The sequence below is a fragment of the Canis lupus genome, chromosome 33 (genome assembly GCF_048164855.1).
Source record: "Canis lupus baileyi chromosome 33, mCanLup2.hap1, whole genome shotgun sequence".
NCBI lineage: Eukaryota > Metazoa > Chordata > Mammalia > Carnivora > Canidae > Canis > Canis lupus.
The window spans coordinates 5,765,234-5,785,875 of record NC_132870.1 but is presented as its reverse complement, the minus strand read 5'-3'; the positions used below and the strand labels follow the sequence as shown (position 1 = coordinate 5,785,875).

General features: G+C 37.5%; 1 protein-coding gene across 20 annotated transcripts in view; it reads left to right on the top strand.

The window, feature by feature from the left end:
- Positions 1-20,642, top strand: part of RASGEF1B (RasGEF domain family member 1B) — a 545,064-nt gene that overhangs the window by 358,875 nt on the left and 165,547 nt on the right. For all 20 annotated transcript variants that reach the window (XM_072809891.1, XM_072809893.1, XM_072809892.1 and 17 more), the window contains one exon: positions 19,388-19,471. In XM_072809891.1, coding sequence (XP_072665992.1) covers positions 19,388-19,471 — 84 coding nt within the window. The remainder of the gene's footprint in view (positions 1-19,387; positions 19,472-20,642) is intronic.

Below are 20,642 nucleotides of genomic sequence, written 5' to 3'. Positions count from 1 at the left end.
CACGGCTGTAGTTTATAGCTGCTTTGAGTATAGCGTATATTTTCAATCAAAGTCGTTCTCAGAGTGTATGAGATGCTCAGGCCTTCCAAGTCAGGACACATGCATTGGACTTACATTAAAAAATTACAAAAAGAAGGTAAATACCTACATCTGCTGCATAATTTTCAAAATTAATACAACTGAGAGCTACATTTCAAGTATATGAATGGCACCCTTAAAAATAACCAAGCAAGTGAATCCATAAGTTTTAATATTAACCTAAATGCTTGACGTTAAGATTAATACTGACCTTAGTTTGATTCCAAATTTCAGCCACAACAAATAGGTTTCATAGATACCGGGGTTTAAATTCAGCCACAAAGGGGTGGCAGGGTGGCTCAGTAGGTTAAGCGGTTAAGTGTCTGCCTTGGACTCAGGTCATGATTCCAGAGCACCTGCCTGGATTGAGCCTCATGTCCTGCTCAGTGGGGTGCCTGCTTCTCCCCCTTCCCCTGCTCCTTCTTTCTCTCTCTCTAATAAAGAAATAAAATCCTTTAAAAAAATAAAAAAAGATAAAGAAATTCAGCAACAGAGGGGGAGCCTCCTGGATAAAAATTGATAAAACAACCCTTCCTTAGTCTGAATTCTGTTGTTTTCTGTTACACTCATTTATTTGGTAGTCAGGTACTAAAAGTTCTTTTTTTTTTTTTTAAATTAGACTTTTTATTTTGAGATAATTGTTGACTCCTATGATCTTATAAAGACATACTGGAGATCCCTTGTACCCTCGATCATGTTTCCCCTAAGGGAAATGCAAATACAAAACCACAGTTCAGTATCCCAACAAACTGACACTGGAACAGTCAAAATACAGAACATTTCCATCACTACATGGCTTGTCCATTTTGCCCATTTTTTTTATAATAAATTTATTTTTTATTGGTGTTCAATTTACCAATATACAGAATAACACCCAGTGCTCCTCCCGTCAAGTGCCCCCCTCAGTGCCCATCACCCATTCACCCCCACCCCCGTCCTCCTCCCCTTCCACCACCCCTAGTTCGTTTCCCAGAGTTAGGAGTCTTTATGTTCTGTCTCCCTTTCTGATATTTCCCACACATTTCTTCTCCCTTCCCTTCTATTCCCTTTCACTATTATTTATATTCCCCAAATGAATGAGAACATATAATGTTTGTCCTTCTCCGATTGACTTACTTCACTCAGCATAATACCCTCCAGTTCCATCCACGTCGAAGCAAATGGTGGGTATTTGTCATTTCTAATGGCTGAGGAATATTCCATTGTATACATAGACCACATCTTCTTTATCCATTCATCTTTCGATGGACACCGAGGCTCCTTCCACAGTTTGGCTTTTGTGGACATTGCTGCTAGAAACATCGGGGTGCAGGTGTCCCGGCGTTTCATTGCATCTGTATCTTTGGGGTAAATCCCCAACAGTGCAATTGCTGGGTCGTAGGGCAGGTCTATTTTTAACTCTTTGAGGAACCTCCACACAGTTTTCCAGAGTGGCTGCACCAGTTCACATTCCCACCAACAGTGTAAGAGGGTTCCCTTTTCTCCGCATCCTCTCCAACATTTGTGGTTTCCTGCCTTGTTAATTTTCCCCATTCTCACTGGTGTGAGGTGGGATCTCATTGTGGTTTTGATTTGTATTTCCCTGATGGCAAGTGATGCAGAGCGTTTTCTCATGTGCTTGTTGGCCGTGTCTATGTCTTCCTCTGTGAGATTTCTTTTCATGTCTTTTGCCCATTTCATGATTGGATTGTTTGTTTCTTTGGTGTTGAGTTTAATAAGTTCTTTATAGATCTTGGAAACTAGCCCTTTATCTGATAGGTCATTTGCAAATATCTTCTCCCATTCTGTAGGTTGTCTTTTAGTTTTGTTGACTGTATCCTTTGCTGTGCAGAAGCTTCTTATCTTGATGAAGTCCCAATAGTTCATTTTTTGCTTTTGTTTCTTTTGCCTTCATGGATGTATCTTGCAAGAAGTTACCGTGGCTAAAAGTTCTTAATTCTTATCATGCCAGCTCAACTAGAGTCCAGATATACACCAAAGGTAATGATGGATTGAGGTGCATCAGATTTTTGTTATTGCTTCTATTGTTTGTTTGTTTGTTTGTTTGTTTTGGTTTTACTATTTGTATACATACACTAATATTAGAGGAGAAATCCTGAAGTTAAAAAGAGAATGTTAAGAAGAACATAGTGTCTGTGTTGTTAGGTTTATCTGTATTTTTAACTTTCCATAAGACTTTAAGTAATGAAAATCCATTAAAATAAGGGGAATAAGGAATTATTGGCAGGGTCACTCAAAGAAACTAAACACCTGGTTGTCAGTGAAGCACCTAAATATCCGTTTCCAAACAAGCAATGGTGATTCATCCTCTGAGTTTCTTAGATGGATTTTTTTTTTTTAATTCAGAACCTACATGGATTGTTCTCTATCAAGAGCTTAATTCTACCCCGATCTGTCTTTAACTGTCAAGTACATTTTCATGGTTCAGAATCATCTTTTTTTATGATTATTAAATGAAATGATGGAAACACTCAGAAAGAATAAACTGTCCATTCAGAGTGTTGAGGATTGGAAAAAGAGTGTTATTTGAATACTATTACTGGGTTTTATGTGTAATGCACAGTTGGGCTTAGCATCTGCTGCGTCTGCTCTTTGCTAGAAAAGGCTGCCTTTCCCTAACAATGGAAAGGCATTTCCCTGCCCTTGAATATGACTGAAGATGAAGTACATGAAGATGTTCAGGCCCACCTGGTGTAATGTATGACGGAGTCAGCTGCCCACGTTGTGAAGGCTGAAGTGGCCCCGATGGGAGTAGCAGCTGGTATGCATGTGCTCACATCAGCCCATGCTTCAAAAATAGACCAGACTAACACCAAAAAACTAGCTTTGCATTTGGATGGAGGACACAGTTTTCACTTTTCTTCAAGGCTGATTAATTACACAATTTGCATCTAGCAATCACTTGTCAATTATAAGCAGCAGGCAGCAGATGATACTGTAACTGTCTGTTCAATAGTAATTTTTAGAGAGAAGCGTTGAAAACAGAGTTGGTTCAGGAAACAATGTAATTAAATAAGCAGCCAAAAGAAAATATTTCAACTCTTCTTATTGCCTTACTCTACCCTTCTCTGTTGGGCTAACGGAAGTATTTTCCTTGGGGCTGATTGTTACTACTGATTTCTAAGTGGATTCCAATGTTGCCTTTTGATGTGACTTGATTTTATAACTGCAGCTGCATTATATGAAGAAATGCCCCTAGTATGTACCAAATCTATTCAACTTGAAAATTTTCTGAAGTGTTATCAATGTTTTAAAATAATAGAAATTTTTAAAAATAAAAAAAATAATAGAAATTTAAAAAGAAAATTGAGGGAAATCCCACCCAAGGAAGGAATACACTTTATTTTGATAAAATGTTCTTGAAGCCTTTATCAGGAGCCATGCATTAGTAACACTTTCGGCCAATCAAACATCAAAAAACTACCATCAACACAGCAATAGCAACAAGACCAACCAACCACCCAAAACATATCAGCCTTATAAAGCTGTAAAAATGATTAAATCAGTTCATATTCTGATAAGTTGATTCAAATTTAATATTTACCTATAAAAATAAAATGAAATAAAACAGAAAAAAATTATATTCCTTTTCCACTCTGTACTTATCCTGAAAAACTCACTAATTTTAAAGAAACACTTGGATGTAGATGGTGAAGAAACCTATCACTCCTTGTGCCTAGCAGTGTTCAGATCTATAAAGTTTTAGGGCACAAAGATTGTATGAATATCAGTTATTTTTATTACTTAAGACTCGCTGTTTACCAGAGTTGCAATGCAGCATCAGTAGCTGCTAGTAACTGAAGAATATTGGCAAATGATTTGTCATGCTCTCCATTCCATGGAGTGTTCCATCTTTTCCATGACATACCCACCATCTTGCCTATGGTGGTCTACACAGATACTGGGAAAAATAAAGAACTTTGGAAGATGGCTGTTGCTGTTTAATGTTATTTAGAGTTAACAGAATCTGTTCTAAATACTTGTTCTAAATTAATCAATTCTTTTCAATGCCTTTTTCGTGTGGCATATTGGTGAACAATATAGCTTTCGGAGGCCAGACAACCTTGTGTTTAAATCCTGCTTTGTCATTATATATAGATTATCTTAACCAATTTATATCAATTTATTAAATTGATAAAATAAATAAACTGATTTCTTGCTCTGCATATTAATCATAGTTACTTCACAGGGTTTTACTTATCATAGTTCCTGTCATACAAATGTCAAGTAGGGGGTAGCCCAATGGCTAAGCGGTTTAGCGCAGCCTTCAGCCCAGGGTATGATCCTGGAGACCTGGGATTGAATTACCAATAGACCTTTATTTTCTAGTAGCATAAGAAAATTTTAGGATGACTAGTTAATTGTTGGGAATTTTATTGCTGTACATCTTTTACTTTACTATGTCCAGATCTGAAAAATGAATCCAAGAGTCACTATACAAAACATATGAGTATAGTCAAAATACATCTGCTTGGGGAACAGAGAAAAGCTTGAAAGTATAAGGACAAAGGCTTATTTCCTTTTCCTTAGAAGTTGTATTTGAGTATAAAGGATGCATGGATATTTTCATTCTTTATTACTTTAGTATTACATAAAATTTATATTAATTGATTTAATTTTTGAAAACAGAAATTTTGTCTACATGGCTTCAGAATTCAAAGTTTAGTTTGAGCCTATAGTTTAAGAGTATCTAGAGGTGCCTGAACCAGATGAGGTTCATATATTTGGGGACAAATCAATTTTAGAGATTTTGGAATGCAATTTGACTCTTTGTCACTTGTATTTTACCTGAACTCCTGATATGAGCAAAGCACTGGAATGTATCTCAAGTACAATTTATCACACACACACAAAAAAGTACAGTTTATCATAGTCTTCTAACATTATATCAAGATAAATTTGCCTAAGTGTAGATTTCACCTATCAGACCATGCATACTGTGGTAGATTACATAGACACATTAGTTTTTTAAATACAATTGAATTTTATTAGCTATTTTTTTAACTGTTTGCATCAGGTCATTGGTCATTATCTTGTTGCTACTTCAGTACATTGCAATGCTACTTTAGTACCTGGTGTTTAAACTTTTAGGAGGGCTCCTGGCGTCATTAATTGCAGTGCTCTCAGTAAAATGGAAATGCAGGATCTTTGGTTCAAAAAAACAGGAAAATCAAATGCCATTAAATGTACTAAAATATAAAGTGTTTTCCTTTCTTCTGCAGTGTCTCTCTCTCTCTCTTAGTTGGTCATGATGTTTTTTTATTTGCTCTTTGTTGTCATTCTAAGTAAGGAAATATTAAATTATTAGCATGGATTTTATCATTTATATCTACATTGTGCATTGTCAACTTTGTAAATATAAGAGCATTTAACCTGTATGCAGACTCACTGAAGTGAATGTGTAGCTTGTATAAGCATTTGTATTATATTCTCACCAGAACAGTGGACACATTGCACAATTTACTCAAGTGTTTTTATTCCACTTCTTATTTTAAAGACATTTTTAAAATTTAATTTAATTAATTTATTTTTATTCCACTTCTTGATACATACGTATTCTACCAACACTTTGACGTCTGGCTTATGGTGGAGTCAGGAAGGACTCTAAGGAGAAAGAACTATGGATTGCCCCATCTTTTCCTTTCTTTGTATATAATTATTTTTAGCCTGAATGATTGGCTTAAGGGAGAGTAAAGGATATGACAGGATTCCTTAGTTGTTCATGTTTCTATTGCTTTCATGTTATATTTGAAGCGAGTTCAAGTCCAAATGGAAAGCATGGTCTGTCAGGACTCTCAGCTTCTCTTTACTCAGTTATGGACATAACACACTTAGACCTTGAACTTGCACGAAGTCTCTCTGAAATCCCACCCATTGTGGTTTCACTGGCATTTTATGCTCATGGGACATTGCTAACACTATATGTAAATGAGATGGCAAGGAGCTGCAGACATACACACTGTGTGCATCTCCTCTATGCATGGGTATCCTCCCTCCTCCCCTCAGATTTCACTTACAAAATAATGTTTAAAGATAAAATTATTAAGAATTTTAGGATGGCAATAACAGAATGGGGCTCTTGTAAGCATTGAGTTTTGTACTGTTGTGGAGGTCACACACCCATGGAGCTGGCCCTGAATGTTATAGTGAAACTATAGTGAAGGTAAGTTGTTGCCAAAATGCCACTCAGAAGGGTATCTACTATAATTTACTTATATCTTGATGATTTATTCACATCACCTGGACACAATTTTTCCCTTAGTTTAAAAGTTAAAGTGAGACTCAGCATCCCCAAACAAATGCACAGGTTTTTATACCTTTGATTGATGCCTTTTCTTTCTCATTCCCTACCCACACTCCAGGAGCACCTTCACTCTCTTCTTCTTTAATTGAGGAACACAAAAATAAAATACTAACTCAGCACCAGGATATATTTACAAGATAGAGTGAGGGCATTCACTAAGCACAAAGAACCAAGTCATATAAAAAAAAACTTTTAATATTGTTCAACAATTAGCTCTGATGAGAGTGATAGACTGATTCTTTCAAATCCAGTTTCTTCTCTATATCCTGAAATGTCACTGTCTGTTTTAGCTCCCAGGATCCTGCCTGACCTCTGGGCCTCCAGATTCACACTCTAATATGTTCTTTACCATGACACCGAAGTGATTTTTATGGAGCATATAGCCAATCTGGGTGCTCCTCGCCTAAAATATTTTACTGGATTTTTCACATCTTCACGATAATCAATGTCCTTAGTGGTTTGGCCCTGCCCACCTCTCCAGCCTCTGAGGTATCCTAACACCCTTCAAACAATGTGCAAATATTTAAATACATTTGCTCTCTAATCTTTCTATGTGTACTATCCTACTTCCTGGAAAACTCTACCCTGTTTTCTTTACCTATTCTTCTCTTACCTCTTTTCTAAGAATTATGTTAGGAATTAATCAATTTGTTCATTTTCCTATTCATTTATTTCCTCAATAAGTATTTGTTGATATGCCAGGTGCTGTGCTAGAGTTGTGGGACACAGTGATGGATAAGAATAGAGAAAGCCTTGACCTTGGGGGGCGCTTAGTCATGGGGAGTGGAAGCAAATAATACATGTCCAGTATTTTTGCCATAAGCACATTTGCCTCAAGCATTTTCATCAGTCATTTTCACTGAATCACTAATTGGCCATAAGATAATTTTGGTGTATAAGATAAAATCATGAAAAATGAGATGGACATTCATTCAAAAGGACATAATGAAACATGAAAAATGAGTAACAAAATTAGAAAGACTTTACTGTAAAATATGAAATATTTGAATACATTTAAAATGTATAGATTATGGCAGTCTTCCACAAATAATTGATTTTATTTTGTGGATTTTATCTAAATACTTACCTTCAAAGTCTTTCGTTCATAGAAGTATACATTTGCGGAGGTTTTTGCTTGATAATTTGTCTTGGTAGTTAAGAATAGACCTGCCCTACGACCCAGCAATTGCACTGTTGGGGTTTACCCCAAAGATACAGATGCAATGAAATGCCGGCGCAGCTGCATCCCGATGTATATAGCAGCAATGGCCACAATAGCCAAACTGTGGAAGGAGCCTCGGTGTCCATCGAAAGATGAATGGATAAAGAAGATGTGGTTTATGTATACAATGGAATATTCCTCAGCCATTAGAAACGACAAATACCCACCATTTGCTTCAACGTGGGTGGAACTGGAGGGTGTTATGCTGAGTGAAATAAGTCAATCGGAGAAGGACAAACATTATATGTTCTCATTCATTTGGGGAATATAAATAATAGTGAAAGGGAATAGAGGGGAAGGGAGAAGAAATGGGTAGGAAATATCAGAATGGGAGACAGAACATGAAGACTCCTAACTCTGGGAAACAAACTAGGGGTGGTGGAAGGGGAGGAGGGCGGGGGGTGGGGGTGAATGGGTGATGGGCACTGAGGGGGGCACTTGACAGGATGAGCACTGTTATTCTGTATGTTGGCAAATTGAACACCAATAAAAAATAAATTTATTATTAAAAAAAATAATTTGTCTTGGTTAGTATCTTTTATTTTTTTCACTGAAATTTCTTCATTAATTAAGAGAGGTATCAGTTTCCAAACACTGGAGTGCATATTTGTCACTAAACTTTGTATTGTGTTGGGTTTTCTTTACTTTTTTTTTTTTTTGTATTATATTTTGAAAGCCATCTACACTGTTTGTTCTTGGCATATTGTCACATGTCCACTGATAGATATTCCTAAATTCTGTGGGAATTGTGGGTTCAAAACTCTGCCCTACCCTATAGATCATTATCAGGGTTAAGACTTATATAACATAAAAAGGGGAGTACTGCATCCACAGAGAAATCAAATCAGTCAACCAGTTATTTTTTTATCTTTTATGGCAAAATTGACTTTTAGATAATTAGTGATGTGGTGAACATATTTACAGAAGGAGTCTACAGCACAGATGCTATGGTGAAAATACTACCTACAGCCCAAATAATATGTGCTTTTTTATTAAAAGGCATATACAGATAGGTACAGAAAATGCCCAAATCAATAACAATTTTGGTAACCTCTGCCAAGGAGGAAATGCTGTATGGGATAAGAACACAGAAAGAAGAAAGTATAACCCAGTGGAAATAACAGTTGAGCTGCACACTGAGGGGAGGATTGGAGTGACTTAGAAAGTGAAATGAGGAGGTTGAGTGGGATGCAGGGAACAGGGAGAGTTCTTCCAGAGGAAAGAAGAGCATAATCAAACATCCTGTGGCAGAAGAGAACCTGACATTCAAGACACCAAAAGGAAGAAAGGGTCAATATGAGTTAGGAGAGGTAGGAGGAAGTTTGACTGGGAAGGGCCTTGTAGGCCAAGATAAAATTTTAGTTTGCATCCAAGCGCAGTAGAAAACTTCTGGAGTGTTTGGTTTAAGGGGGAAGGCAGTAGAGCAGGGGATCACACTTCCATTCATTCTTAAAAAGACTTCTCAGTCTTAGATAGTGTGGAGAGCAGATCTGAGGAGAAGAAGAGTGGAGAATCTTCCACAAGGTCAAGGAAGAGATATTTATGAGTGAAAGTAGAAGTGAGGTTACCACTTGTGTGAAGATTTCTTGAGTTCCCTAAACCTCACCCATCTCCAGCATCAGGGCTGGAATAGAACTTCTTTCCTCGTGCTCCTGTGGAACCCTGTGTTTTTGTTGTGGTTGTTGTTTTTACTTAATGTATACAATGAACTTGTGATGGACATCGTCTTTATCCTCATTTTCTGTGCAAGGAAGTATAAGGTTTGAAGGGTGAAGCAATTTGCCCATAGTTCCATGGCTAGTGGCTGGTGGAGGCAGTGTCTATGAGAAGGGGAGGCAAAGGTCTGAGAAAGAACAGGGAATAAATAAGCCAAATGTTTGCATGGGAGGAAGCAGAAAATGTTGACTGCACAAGGAAGTTCAAGCTGAGACCAGAAGACAGGTTAGTGCCAAAATGTAGTACCAAATTTACATCAAATAATGATACGTTTAAAATCAGAACTCCAAAGTGGTGAGTGCTCTTTGCATGGTTTGGTGCCTAAGGCATACACTGATGCCAGCCCACGGACCCTCCATGTGCCTCACCGGCACGCTTACTATGTCATTCTCTCTCTTAGAGTCCTATCAGGAGTGTGTACTCCTTGTCTCTATTCTCTCATTCACTAGAAAACGGCATTTAATTCTTCCTAGCTCAATCTTCACGTCCAAGAAATGTTTAAGTTCTGATCATTTTAATTCCAAACCCTTTCTTAAGTCTCTCCACTGTCTAGCCCTTCTGCTACTCTGCTAGTCCAGATTTTCAGGCATTAGCCTATCTTTCCTGATTTGTTCCAATAGCAGCTTGAATGGTTAAGAATCTTTCCTCCTCTCAACTGTGTGCTCCTGTCTGCTGGCCAAGAAACCGATTCAAACATTGTTGTGAAAGAATCCTGGGCTTTCTGCCTACCTTCCCTGTGCCATCTCTTAACCACCCCTGCCTCACTCCATAAGATCCAACAGCTTCAACTTATTTGTGGCTCACATAAAAAGCCATTTGTTTTTATTCCATACCTCTTGCCCTCATGATATTTCCTTTTCTTGAAACACCGTAAACCTCTTTTCATATCCCCACACCCTCCGCCCCCTCCCTGTCCCTACTCCTTTGTCTACCTGACTTCTGTGATGACCTCCTGTACTCAGGTCCTGTACCAGCTCCTCCCAGAAGCCTCCTGGCCATAGGAGCTGCTCTCTTGGCTGGGCTGGATGCTCTTCCTCCTCTATCCTTAATATGCACTGCTCCTTTAGAATATTATTTGTTTACATCTCTCCCTCATTAGACTTGGGTGATATCCTTGAGGGTAAGACAGCCTCTTATTTACCTGAGGACCCTCAGGGCATACTCAATACTAATATACAGAACACTACCCATCCAAATTTCTGCATCTGCTTTATTGCCGGTTACTGAAGAACCCTTTCTCCCAATTCATTTGGAAACTTTTCCTACACTGACTACCTGAAAGTCCCCAAAAGATTTCTGTCCTGAAAGCCCTTCCCCCTAATATTTATTGTCTTTTTTGCTAAGATGCCTTGTGTTAGTTTTCTACGGCTGCCATAACCAAGTACCACAGACTGAGTGGCTTAAACAATTTATTTTCTCATAGTTCTGGAGGCTAGAAGTTTAAGGTCAAGATGTTAGCAGAGTTCATTTCTCCTGAGACTTTTTTCCTTGGCTTGAGATGACCACCTTCTCCCTGTGACTTCTCATGATCTTCCTTCTATGTGTGTATGTTTATTCCTTCTTCTAGTAAGGGCCAGAGTCATTTGGGTTGGGGCCCACCATAATGACATCATTTAAAATATTTAATCACCCCTTTAAAACACCCTAGCTCCACATACAATCACATTCTGAGGTACTAGGAGTTAGGACTTCAACATATGAATTTTGGGAGGACACAATTCAGCCTTTAAGATGCCCCCTACCCATTGATAACTTTACCCAAATTTACTGCCAGTCTCTAAGCAGCCCATCTGCAGAGATGCAGGTTATAGCATCCCTGGCTTCCTCCCTCCCTCCTGTTGAAAGTTCCATGGTGATCACTTTAGATTTGGATCTCTCAGAAACTAAACTTCTGGGATCATTTTGGGTATGAAGCTGACCATGAGTGACATATGGGAACTGGGAGAACTATTTCTTCTTCGCGATGTTTTCTCATATTTGAATAGATGACTTCCTATTTTCATTTTCCTTCCTATCTTTTCTGAACTCCTAGAGAATTTAGAGTTCATATCCTACAAGTAAGTGGGCCATTGGCTGGTGTAACTGTCACATCTTTTGAAATTCCAGAGATGTATAATTTTTTGGTAGTGCTGATTGTTTTCAAATACATTGTCTTATGGGGATCTTTTTTTAAAAAATACGAATTATATATTATACTTCTTATTGCTGAAGAAATAGAACCCCAAAGAGGCCACACATCAAGGAAGTGTAACAGTTGTTCTCAAATTTGAATCTTCACAATAGGACCCCAGGGTTTTTTACACTATAACATTGTTATCTTATTTACAAGGTCCGTAGAGCTGGACACATATTTATTTTATAAGCATTTACTTTTATGAGCCTATGCTTATTTTATTAACTCATAATTGATTACCTTTTTAAATTTTTGCTTATTTTATACACTTTAATTTTATAGAATCTTAATAAATTTAAAATTTATAATTATGATTTATAATGTAAACTTTTGAATATTTTTAAAGCTAAAAAATAAATATACCTATTTAAACTTATTTAATAAACTTGTGCTGTAGTTCTTCTATTGTATTTATAGATTTTATAATTGTAATAATCTATAATTGTTATCATTTTTATTGAAGACTTTATAAACCTTTATATTACTTATTAATATTTCCATACAAAAATTCTTATAAACTTAGCACAGAGCTAAGTTACAATACTCAGAGGATAATTCATTGAACACAAAGAGGAGAAAATCTATTAAATCATAGTAGAGATACATAGATAGCTGATATTTCACTCTGAAAGGACATCAAGAAAGAATAAAATAAGACATTTGATATTCACATGAAAAATAATATTGGCACTTTTTATGTATTTCTTTGAGCCAAATTTTAATTTAAATCCTCCAGGGAAGCCTATGGCATAGGTATTCTTCTTGTTTTATGTTTGGAGAAACTGAAGCTTATGATTCAATAGCCTGCTCAAGATCTCAAAGCTAACAAGTTACGGAGCTAGAATTCGATCTCGTGCTTCTGACTCTACGCTATTGTTTCACTGTGTCACAAGCTGAAGAAATTACAGGATAGAGACCTAGTCAGCAATTACTCATTGTAACCAGGGACATACTGGGTACAGACACTTGAAGCCAATGTGGCTCATAAAAGGGGTGTTGCATTGCTTTGGTTGGTCATCTGACAGTTACTAACCCCCCGTGGGCCTTAGTGTCTTCATCTATAAATATGTTGTTAATTTGTTGCATCTTTCTCATAAGTTTGCTGTATAGAAAAAAAGAGTTGTAGGTGTGTGTATATACATGCATACATACATGATAAATATGACTTGTAGTTGTCTAAGCCAGTCTAATACTTTTGAAAAACAATAATTGAATAGTATAGAATAAAAGCCATAAAAATGTCTATATCTCTGGCTCAGGAACCCTACTCCTAGAAATATATTCTGAAGAAATGATTCAAAAGACAAAAAATATATATTTAGGTATTAATTACAGGAAAAAATAGTTTGGTTGTTCCTCAAAGAGTAAAACATAGAGTTACATTATGATCTCGTATTTCCATCCCTGTTTGTATAATCAAGAGAAATAAGAAGATACATCCCACACAAAAACTTGGACGTCAGTGTTCATAGATGTTTTATTCATAATAGCCACAAAGTAGAAACAACTCATGGATGAATAGATAAATTTGGTATATCCATTCAATGGAATATGTTTGGCAATAAAAAGATGAAGTAGTGATACATGCTACAATATGGGTGAATTTTGAAAATATTATGCTTAGTGGAAGTCATGAAAGACCACATATTATATGATTCCATTTATATAATATGTCCAGAATAGGCGAAAATATAGAGATAGATAGTAGACTAGTGGTTGCCTAGGTAAGGAGGTTGCCTAGGTTGCCTAGAGGAGAGCAAAGGAGGGATGCTGAATGACTGCCACAATTCCATTGTGGTGGTGGCTGTACAATTCTGTGTGTATACTAAAAAATATGGAATTGTGCACTTTAAATGGGTGAATTGTAGGTTATGTGAATTGATTCAATACACTGTTTTTTAAATTTCCAAAAAATGTAGAGGGAAAAATGGAAATAAGAAAATACCTACCAAGATATCAAATACATTATACTCTACTTTGTTGATGGAACATTATGTAGTCACTAAATATTGCAAGTCCAAAAACTGTAACAACACAGAAAATAAGTAATGTGATAAGTAAAAAATGCATAAGAGTATGATGCAAAGTGGTGTTATAGCTAAATATGCATGTATTTGGCTAAAGGCTGGCAGGAAACTTGTAGACACAAGCATATGGTAAAGGGAAAGTGCTTCTTTCTTCCAGGAGTATCACTAATGTTGTTGAGTGTCTCAAGAGCACTTGTTTTAATGTTCTTTGTAATGGTAGCCCTGTGGTAGGTACCAGTGCTACTGAAGATGCATAAAAAATAGAAAAGGAAGGAAGAAGCACAAGGGACATTTTAAAAATCAGCATGTGAAACATCCAAGAAATGGAAATTTAAATGCAAAAATTTAGCAGAGCATTTAAGGGAAATGAGTACTGAGGGAGGTACTAAAGAATGTATAAGCAAAAAAAAAAAAAAAAAAGAATGTATAAGCAGGGCAGCCTCTAACGGAATTCTGTCCAGAAAACTTAAAAATTGGACTGCCTGTGTACAGTTCTTCCCTGTAATTCTATGCCTGCAAGTTCTGAAGGGAGGGGATTTTCATATGCTAGAGCTGGTGTAGGTCTGTGATAATGACCCAAAAGGAAATAGGAAAACTTAGCAGTATGCACAGTTTACTTAAGTTCACTAAAATTGTATTGGAGTGTGGAAAAAAGGAGGAAGTCTAGCTAAGTCTAAGTGAGTCAACATTTAATGACCCTCCACCCAGTCCTCCTCCCTTCCCAAGGCCACCTCACCTCTGCATCTGTGTGCTTGACCCTTGCAAGGAAGGAACTCCAGCTGGGGTGGGTGGGGTGAACCCGAATCTCTGTTGGTCAGTCTCAACCATCAGATTGAGAGGCCAGAGAAAACAGGGGCCAGAGCAATGGTGGTGACCTATATCATATACTCTTCCTGGAACTTTTTCCTTCCCGAGTTCCCACTTAATGTTTGCAATATCACAGTCCTTCGATATCCTAGGTCCCAGAAACAACTCATGACTTTTGTGAGAAGCAACTAAAGTGCCATGTTGGCGGTTCTTTAAAAGTACTCTAAGTTATATTTACTCCAGATAAATAATGGTGACAGGGTAAGGCTGCAGAGAGGCATGGTGATCTTTAAATTAAGTTCTGCTTCCATCTCAAAACAGAACACATATAGAATCAAGACTTCTTAGGGAGGACACATTCTTTCCTTCAGGGTTATTAGGTTCATTTGAGCTGCCCAGCAATGTACCCTTAAATAGATGCTATCTGGACTGATCCTACTGTTTAAGCAGCTAACTTAAGTGATTCCTGCATCCTTCTTTGAAATCCTAGATTATTTCTGTCCTTTAGCACCAGGAGCTGCTCTTATATTTCAGTCACCAGGATAAACACTGAAGGTTGTAATTACAGTTCAAGTCCTTAACCATTTCTTTTGTCTCCCTTTAGGAATTTAGTCTTAGAACAAAAACACAACGTATCTTTCCTGTGGAGATCTCTGAGCAATTCTGTAGCTTCTCAGGGGTGCAGTTATTATATAAAGAAGACGAAGGGCAGTAATTGCCCTCTTTTGCAGAGAGCTGTCTGAGGCTTCGACAACTTTTCTCGAACTCTGTTATTTTACTTTGTCCAAGTCCATTCTCAGCATCCCTGTCCCCACATTTAGCAAATGGTGAGTTCGATGTGGAACAGCAGCTATGCCAGCCACCCAGCCACTCGGCCACTCAACCACCCAAACAACAACAAAAACCCATGAGAAATCCTGAAATGAGGAAGGGATATAGAAAAAGGGAGACATTAGTTAATAATAACTGTATATCCATCACTACTCTGTTTTGTGTATGAACCCATGATTTCAGAAATTCTCTTGTATGTATGGTCCAGAATCATCACATATTTTCCCACCAAACCAATAATATGTAGGTAAGAAACCTATGTTTTGCAACTGATGGGTTGTTTTGGTGTTAACTGTACCCAGTGCAAACGTTATCAAGGGAATCTTTAGTCTAAAGAAAATCAGGCTGCACAACCTAACAAAACTAGTTATACGTTACCATAGCAACTGAACCAGCATCAGAGTGAAGGGCAGAGTTCTTCAGATTCATCTATTGTATCTGCAGATTGACTTCCTCGAAACAGAATCATAAGTCCTGATCATCAGCACTGAGTCAGTTATTTTCACTTAAAAAAAAAAAAAGTTGTAGTCTCAAGTAGATATATTTTGGCCTTTCCCCTGGTGCTATTATTATCTTTGGGAGGTGGGGTTTGGTAACGGGATCCTTTGGAAATTTCATTCATGAATTCACTAATATGGCTGCAACCTGAGCCAGCAGGGTTTGATAGTAATTAAACTTTGATGGCTGGAATATGACCTGTGAAGTGAGTTGCTTGCTGGTCTCAGGTTAACCCCTAAAGGACGGAAATCCACATCCCTTGGAATCCAACCATAACCCCTGTTTTCTGACCCAGGGAAGAGAGCAGAGATTTAAATGACTTCTTCTAAGGGTAAACTGCAGGGCTTCTTCCCCAGGAATTATGCTTCACCTTTCTAGGTCACAGGTATCTTCACAATTAGTCTCAAAATACCCTGTGAGATGTGTGTAAATAATGCAAACCACATTCACAGGCAGGGCCACCCTGAAACAAGCAATTTGCCCAGGGTGAGATAATTAGTAACAGCAGGGGTAGAGATTCCAGAGAGCCATACTGTATCCTTTGCTAAGACCACTGAAAAATCTTCCTTCCATTCAAGAAAAATGGCCAATTAATGGACAGCAGGAGGTAGGGATGGATCAATACCTGCTAATGAATTTTTAAAGATCATTTTTATTTTATGGGGTTATTGGTACTTACAGTTAAGTTTTTTTCTTCAATATAACCCTCTTTATGTCTCCTCTAAAAAGAGTGAAAAGAGAGTGAAAAATGTGTGTTATAGGAATGAGAGCTGGGAGTTCGAGAGAGCTGGATCTGGAGGGTGCTTTGGAAATTAGTGACTACATAAAGAAAAAGATTCAGCTGGCAAAAAGAAAGATTACTCTAATAGAAAGCACCAACAGCATGTCTTCATCTGTACTGGCTGCAATGACGAAATACCATAGACTTGGTGTCTTATAAACAACAGAAATTTGTATCTCACAGTTCTGGAGGCTAACATCTGAGATCAGGGCTCCAGCACTGTTGGCTGAGGGCCTTTTTCTGGGTTGTAGACTTCTCATTGTATTTTCACACAACAAAGAAACTCTCTTGGGTCTCTTTTATAAGGACACTAATCCCATTTATGAAGGCTCTACCTTCGTGACCCAATCAGTCCCCAAAGGCCCCATATCCTAATACCATCCCTTAGAGATTAAGATCTCAATATATGGACTTTTGCAGGGACATAAACATTTATTCAGACCACAGCCATATATAAGACCTGTGCTAAACCATGATGGATACAAAGATAACTATGACATGAATCTTATCCTTAGTAGTTCACATTCCCAGCAGATTGTGACAAGCACTCTAATAATAGTACATGGACTCTGTGGTAGAGAGAAATTTATTTTGACTGTAGTCAGAAGTAGAGGAAGATACAGTCTACAGATTTAATGCAATCTCTATCAAAATACCAAAAGCATTTTTCATAGGACGAGAACAAATAATCCTAAATTTGTATGGAACCACAAAAGACCCCAAATAACTAAAGCAATCTTGGAAAAGAAAAGAAAAGCTGGAGGCATTACAATTCTGGACTTTGAGTTATATTACAAAGCTGTAGTAATCAAAACAGTATGGTACTGACACGAAAATAGATACTTAGATCAATAGAACAGAATAGAGACCCCAAAAATAAACCCATGATTATATGGTCAACTAATCTTCAACAAAGGAGGCAATAACATGCAATGGAAAAAAGTCTTTTCAACAAATCGTATTGGGACAATTCGACAGCTACATGCAAAAAATGAAACCGGACCACTTTCTTACACCATACACAAAAACAAACTCAAAGTGGATTAAAGACCCAACATGAGACCCGAAATCATAAAAATCCTAGAAGAGAGCACAGGCAGTAACTTTTTCAACATCAGCCATAGCAACTTTTTGCTAGATATGTCTCCTGAGGCAAGGGAAACAAAAGCAAAAATAAGCTGTTGGGACTACATCAAAACAAAAAGCTTCTGCACAGCAAAGAAAACCATCAAAACTAAAAGACAACCTATAGAGTGGAAGAAAATATTTGCAAATGACATATCCAATAAAAGATTAGTATCTAAAATATATAAAGAACTTCTAAAACTCAACACCAGAGAACAAATAATCTGACTAAAAATGGGCAGAAGAAATGAACAGACATTTCTCCAAGGAAGACATCGAGTTGGCCGACAGACACATGAAAATATTGCTCAACATCACTCATCATCAGGGAAATGTAAATCAACACCACAATGAGATATCATCTCACACCTGTCAGAATGCCTAAAATCAAAACAAAAGAAACAAAAAGTGTCAGCAAGGATGTGGGGAAGAGGAAACCTTCACGCACTGTTGGAGTGCAAACTGGTGCAGCCAGTCAGAGAAACTGTATGGAGGCTCCTCAAAAAATTAGAAATAGAATTACCATATGATCCAGTAATCGACACTACTGGATAACTTGAAAAGGATGCATATGCATCCCTATATTTATTGCAGCATTATTTACAATAGCCGAGATATGGAAGCAACCCAAGTCTCCATAAGTAGATGAATAGATGAAGTTGTACACACACATACACACACACGCACACACACACACACACACATATATATAATGGAGTATTACTCATCCATAAAAGAGAATGAAATCTTGCCATTTGCACTGACATGGATGGGTCTAGAGGGTATTATGCTAAGTGAAATAAGTCAGTCAGAGAAAGGCAAATACCATATGATTTAACTAATATGTAGAATTTAAGAAACAAAACAAATGAACAAAGAAGAAAAGAGACAAACCAAAAAACAGACTCTTATCTCTAGAGAACAAACTGATGGTCACCAGAGAAGAGGTGCAGGGCAGAGGGTAAAATGAATGAAGGGAATTAAGAGTTCACTTACTGTGATGAGCACTGAATAATGTATAGAATTGTTGAGTCACTATACTGTACACCTGAAACTAATGTAACACTGTATGTTAACTATACTGGAATTAAAAAATTTAAAGACAGAAAGAGAAGAAGTGGAGAAAAATAGTGAAGTGGTTTTTAGAGAATCTGAGCTGGGCTTAACAGGACAGGTAGGAAATCATATGCAGATGCTGAGGAAAGGATATTTTAGAATCCATAAACAGTATGAAAAAGGCTCAGGATGGAGTCTGTTTAAGGAAAACACATCGACTCACATCGGTGGGTTTTAGGTCAGATTGTGGGACAGAGTGGGAGTTCAGGCAGAAAAAATAAAAAGGAGTCCCATTTGGTGCATTTTGAAAGCAGTTAGAGAACTATAGACATTATCCCACATGGAATTAAAGATCTGAAAACTGGAAGTTTACTTGTGGTAAGTGTTTTTACACAGCAGTATAGCAGTAAAGTTATTTTTGTTTTAAAAAGTTTCATACCATTTGATTTATGTTCTAGGGAGATATCTTAACAGATGAGGCTGAAAATATTTTGCATTTATGTCAACTTGTGTGCATGAATTCTTCAAAATGTCATAAATAGTTTCGTAATATGTCCTTGAGCAAGGTTAACTGAGTGTGCACAGACTGCACACCGAAGATTCTTATGCAAAAATGCTGACTCAGATATTTCAAGTGACAATGTTTAAGTGCTTGAGGCACTATTGTGAACAACTGGAAAATGGTTCTAGACAGCAGAAAAGCCAACCAAGTCCCTGAAATCTCTCTCCCTCTCTCTCCCCCCTGCTCTCTGTGTTTCCTTTCTTGCAGGAACAGCAATGGAAACTTCCGATGTACAGCAGCATAACTCCAGTCTGCTTTACAAGCCCTCTGATTGAGAAGCCAATTGGCAAAGTAAGAATGACTCCATTTCTTACTGAACAGTATTATTTGAACCTGATGGCTGTATTTCTTTTTCTCTTGAGCTATGTGGGTGAAATAATCAAGCCAATCTCATAAAAGGGGCTGATAAAATACAAATTTTGAACTTTTCAATTGGCCCTACTATGCCCTTGCCCTTGGCAAAATGTTGAACTGAGAGATGCTCAGCAGAGATGCCTGTGCTTCAGCTGCTACCTCTACTCCAACCCTGGTGATATCCTCCCCACTCCTTTCAATGTCCTGGTTTCTGAGCCCTTGAACTTATCTTCCTGTATCAGAACTTGTTAGAAAGAAAGAGGTTACTTTTAGTAATTTACATGGTAGAGGAGGTACAAAAAAACACTGAAAACCTTTTTTTCTCTAGTCTCTTAGGTTCAGAACCTGGGGTTATGCAAATTAAACTGAAAAAAAAAGACAAACAAGAGAAAATATTTATTACTATGAATAAAGAGACCTTCATAGAAAAGAAGTGAGAACCCAAAGAAGTTTTATTCAAGGCTTACACTATTTTAACAAAAAGCAATAAAATGTGGAGAAGCGACAAGAGAAAGGAAGAGGGGTTTGGGCTTCTCGCCATAGACTTTGGGACATTAATGAGTGGTATGGTTATTTATTAAGTTTGTTATGGAGACTCAAGTTGGTGCATTTTCCGTTGACAAAAATCATGTCTGGTGACTAATAGTCATCTTCTTACTGGTATGGGAGAGGAAGACACATTTACAAATTTACATAATCTTTAGAAAGGGAAATTTCTGCCCTGCTGTTAGAAAGTGATGGGGGAATGGGAGCAGAGTGCTTTTCCTGCAAGTCCGCTGTTTCTCAATTGTCCTCAGCTCAAAATAATTCTTACACCAAACTGGTATATTTGGGGGTGGCATATTCTGGTACCTTCAACATGTTAGTGTGAAATCCAGCCACAATACTCCCGTTTTTTCCAACACACTTGTTATTTAAACTATCTTGAGGAGTAAAAGACTTTGATTCTAGAAGAGAGATTATAGGTTTTACCTGAACTGCTACTGTTCTAAACCTGAAGAGTCTGTTGGGTAAGTGTGTGCTCTCTAGAGCCAGGTTGCCTGGGTTCAAATACCAGCTGTTATTCACTTGCTGTGTGACTTTGACCAGGTCACCTGTAGAAAGGGTA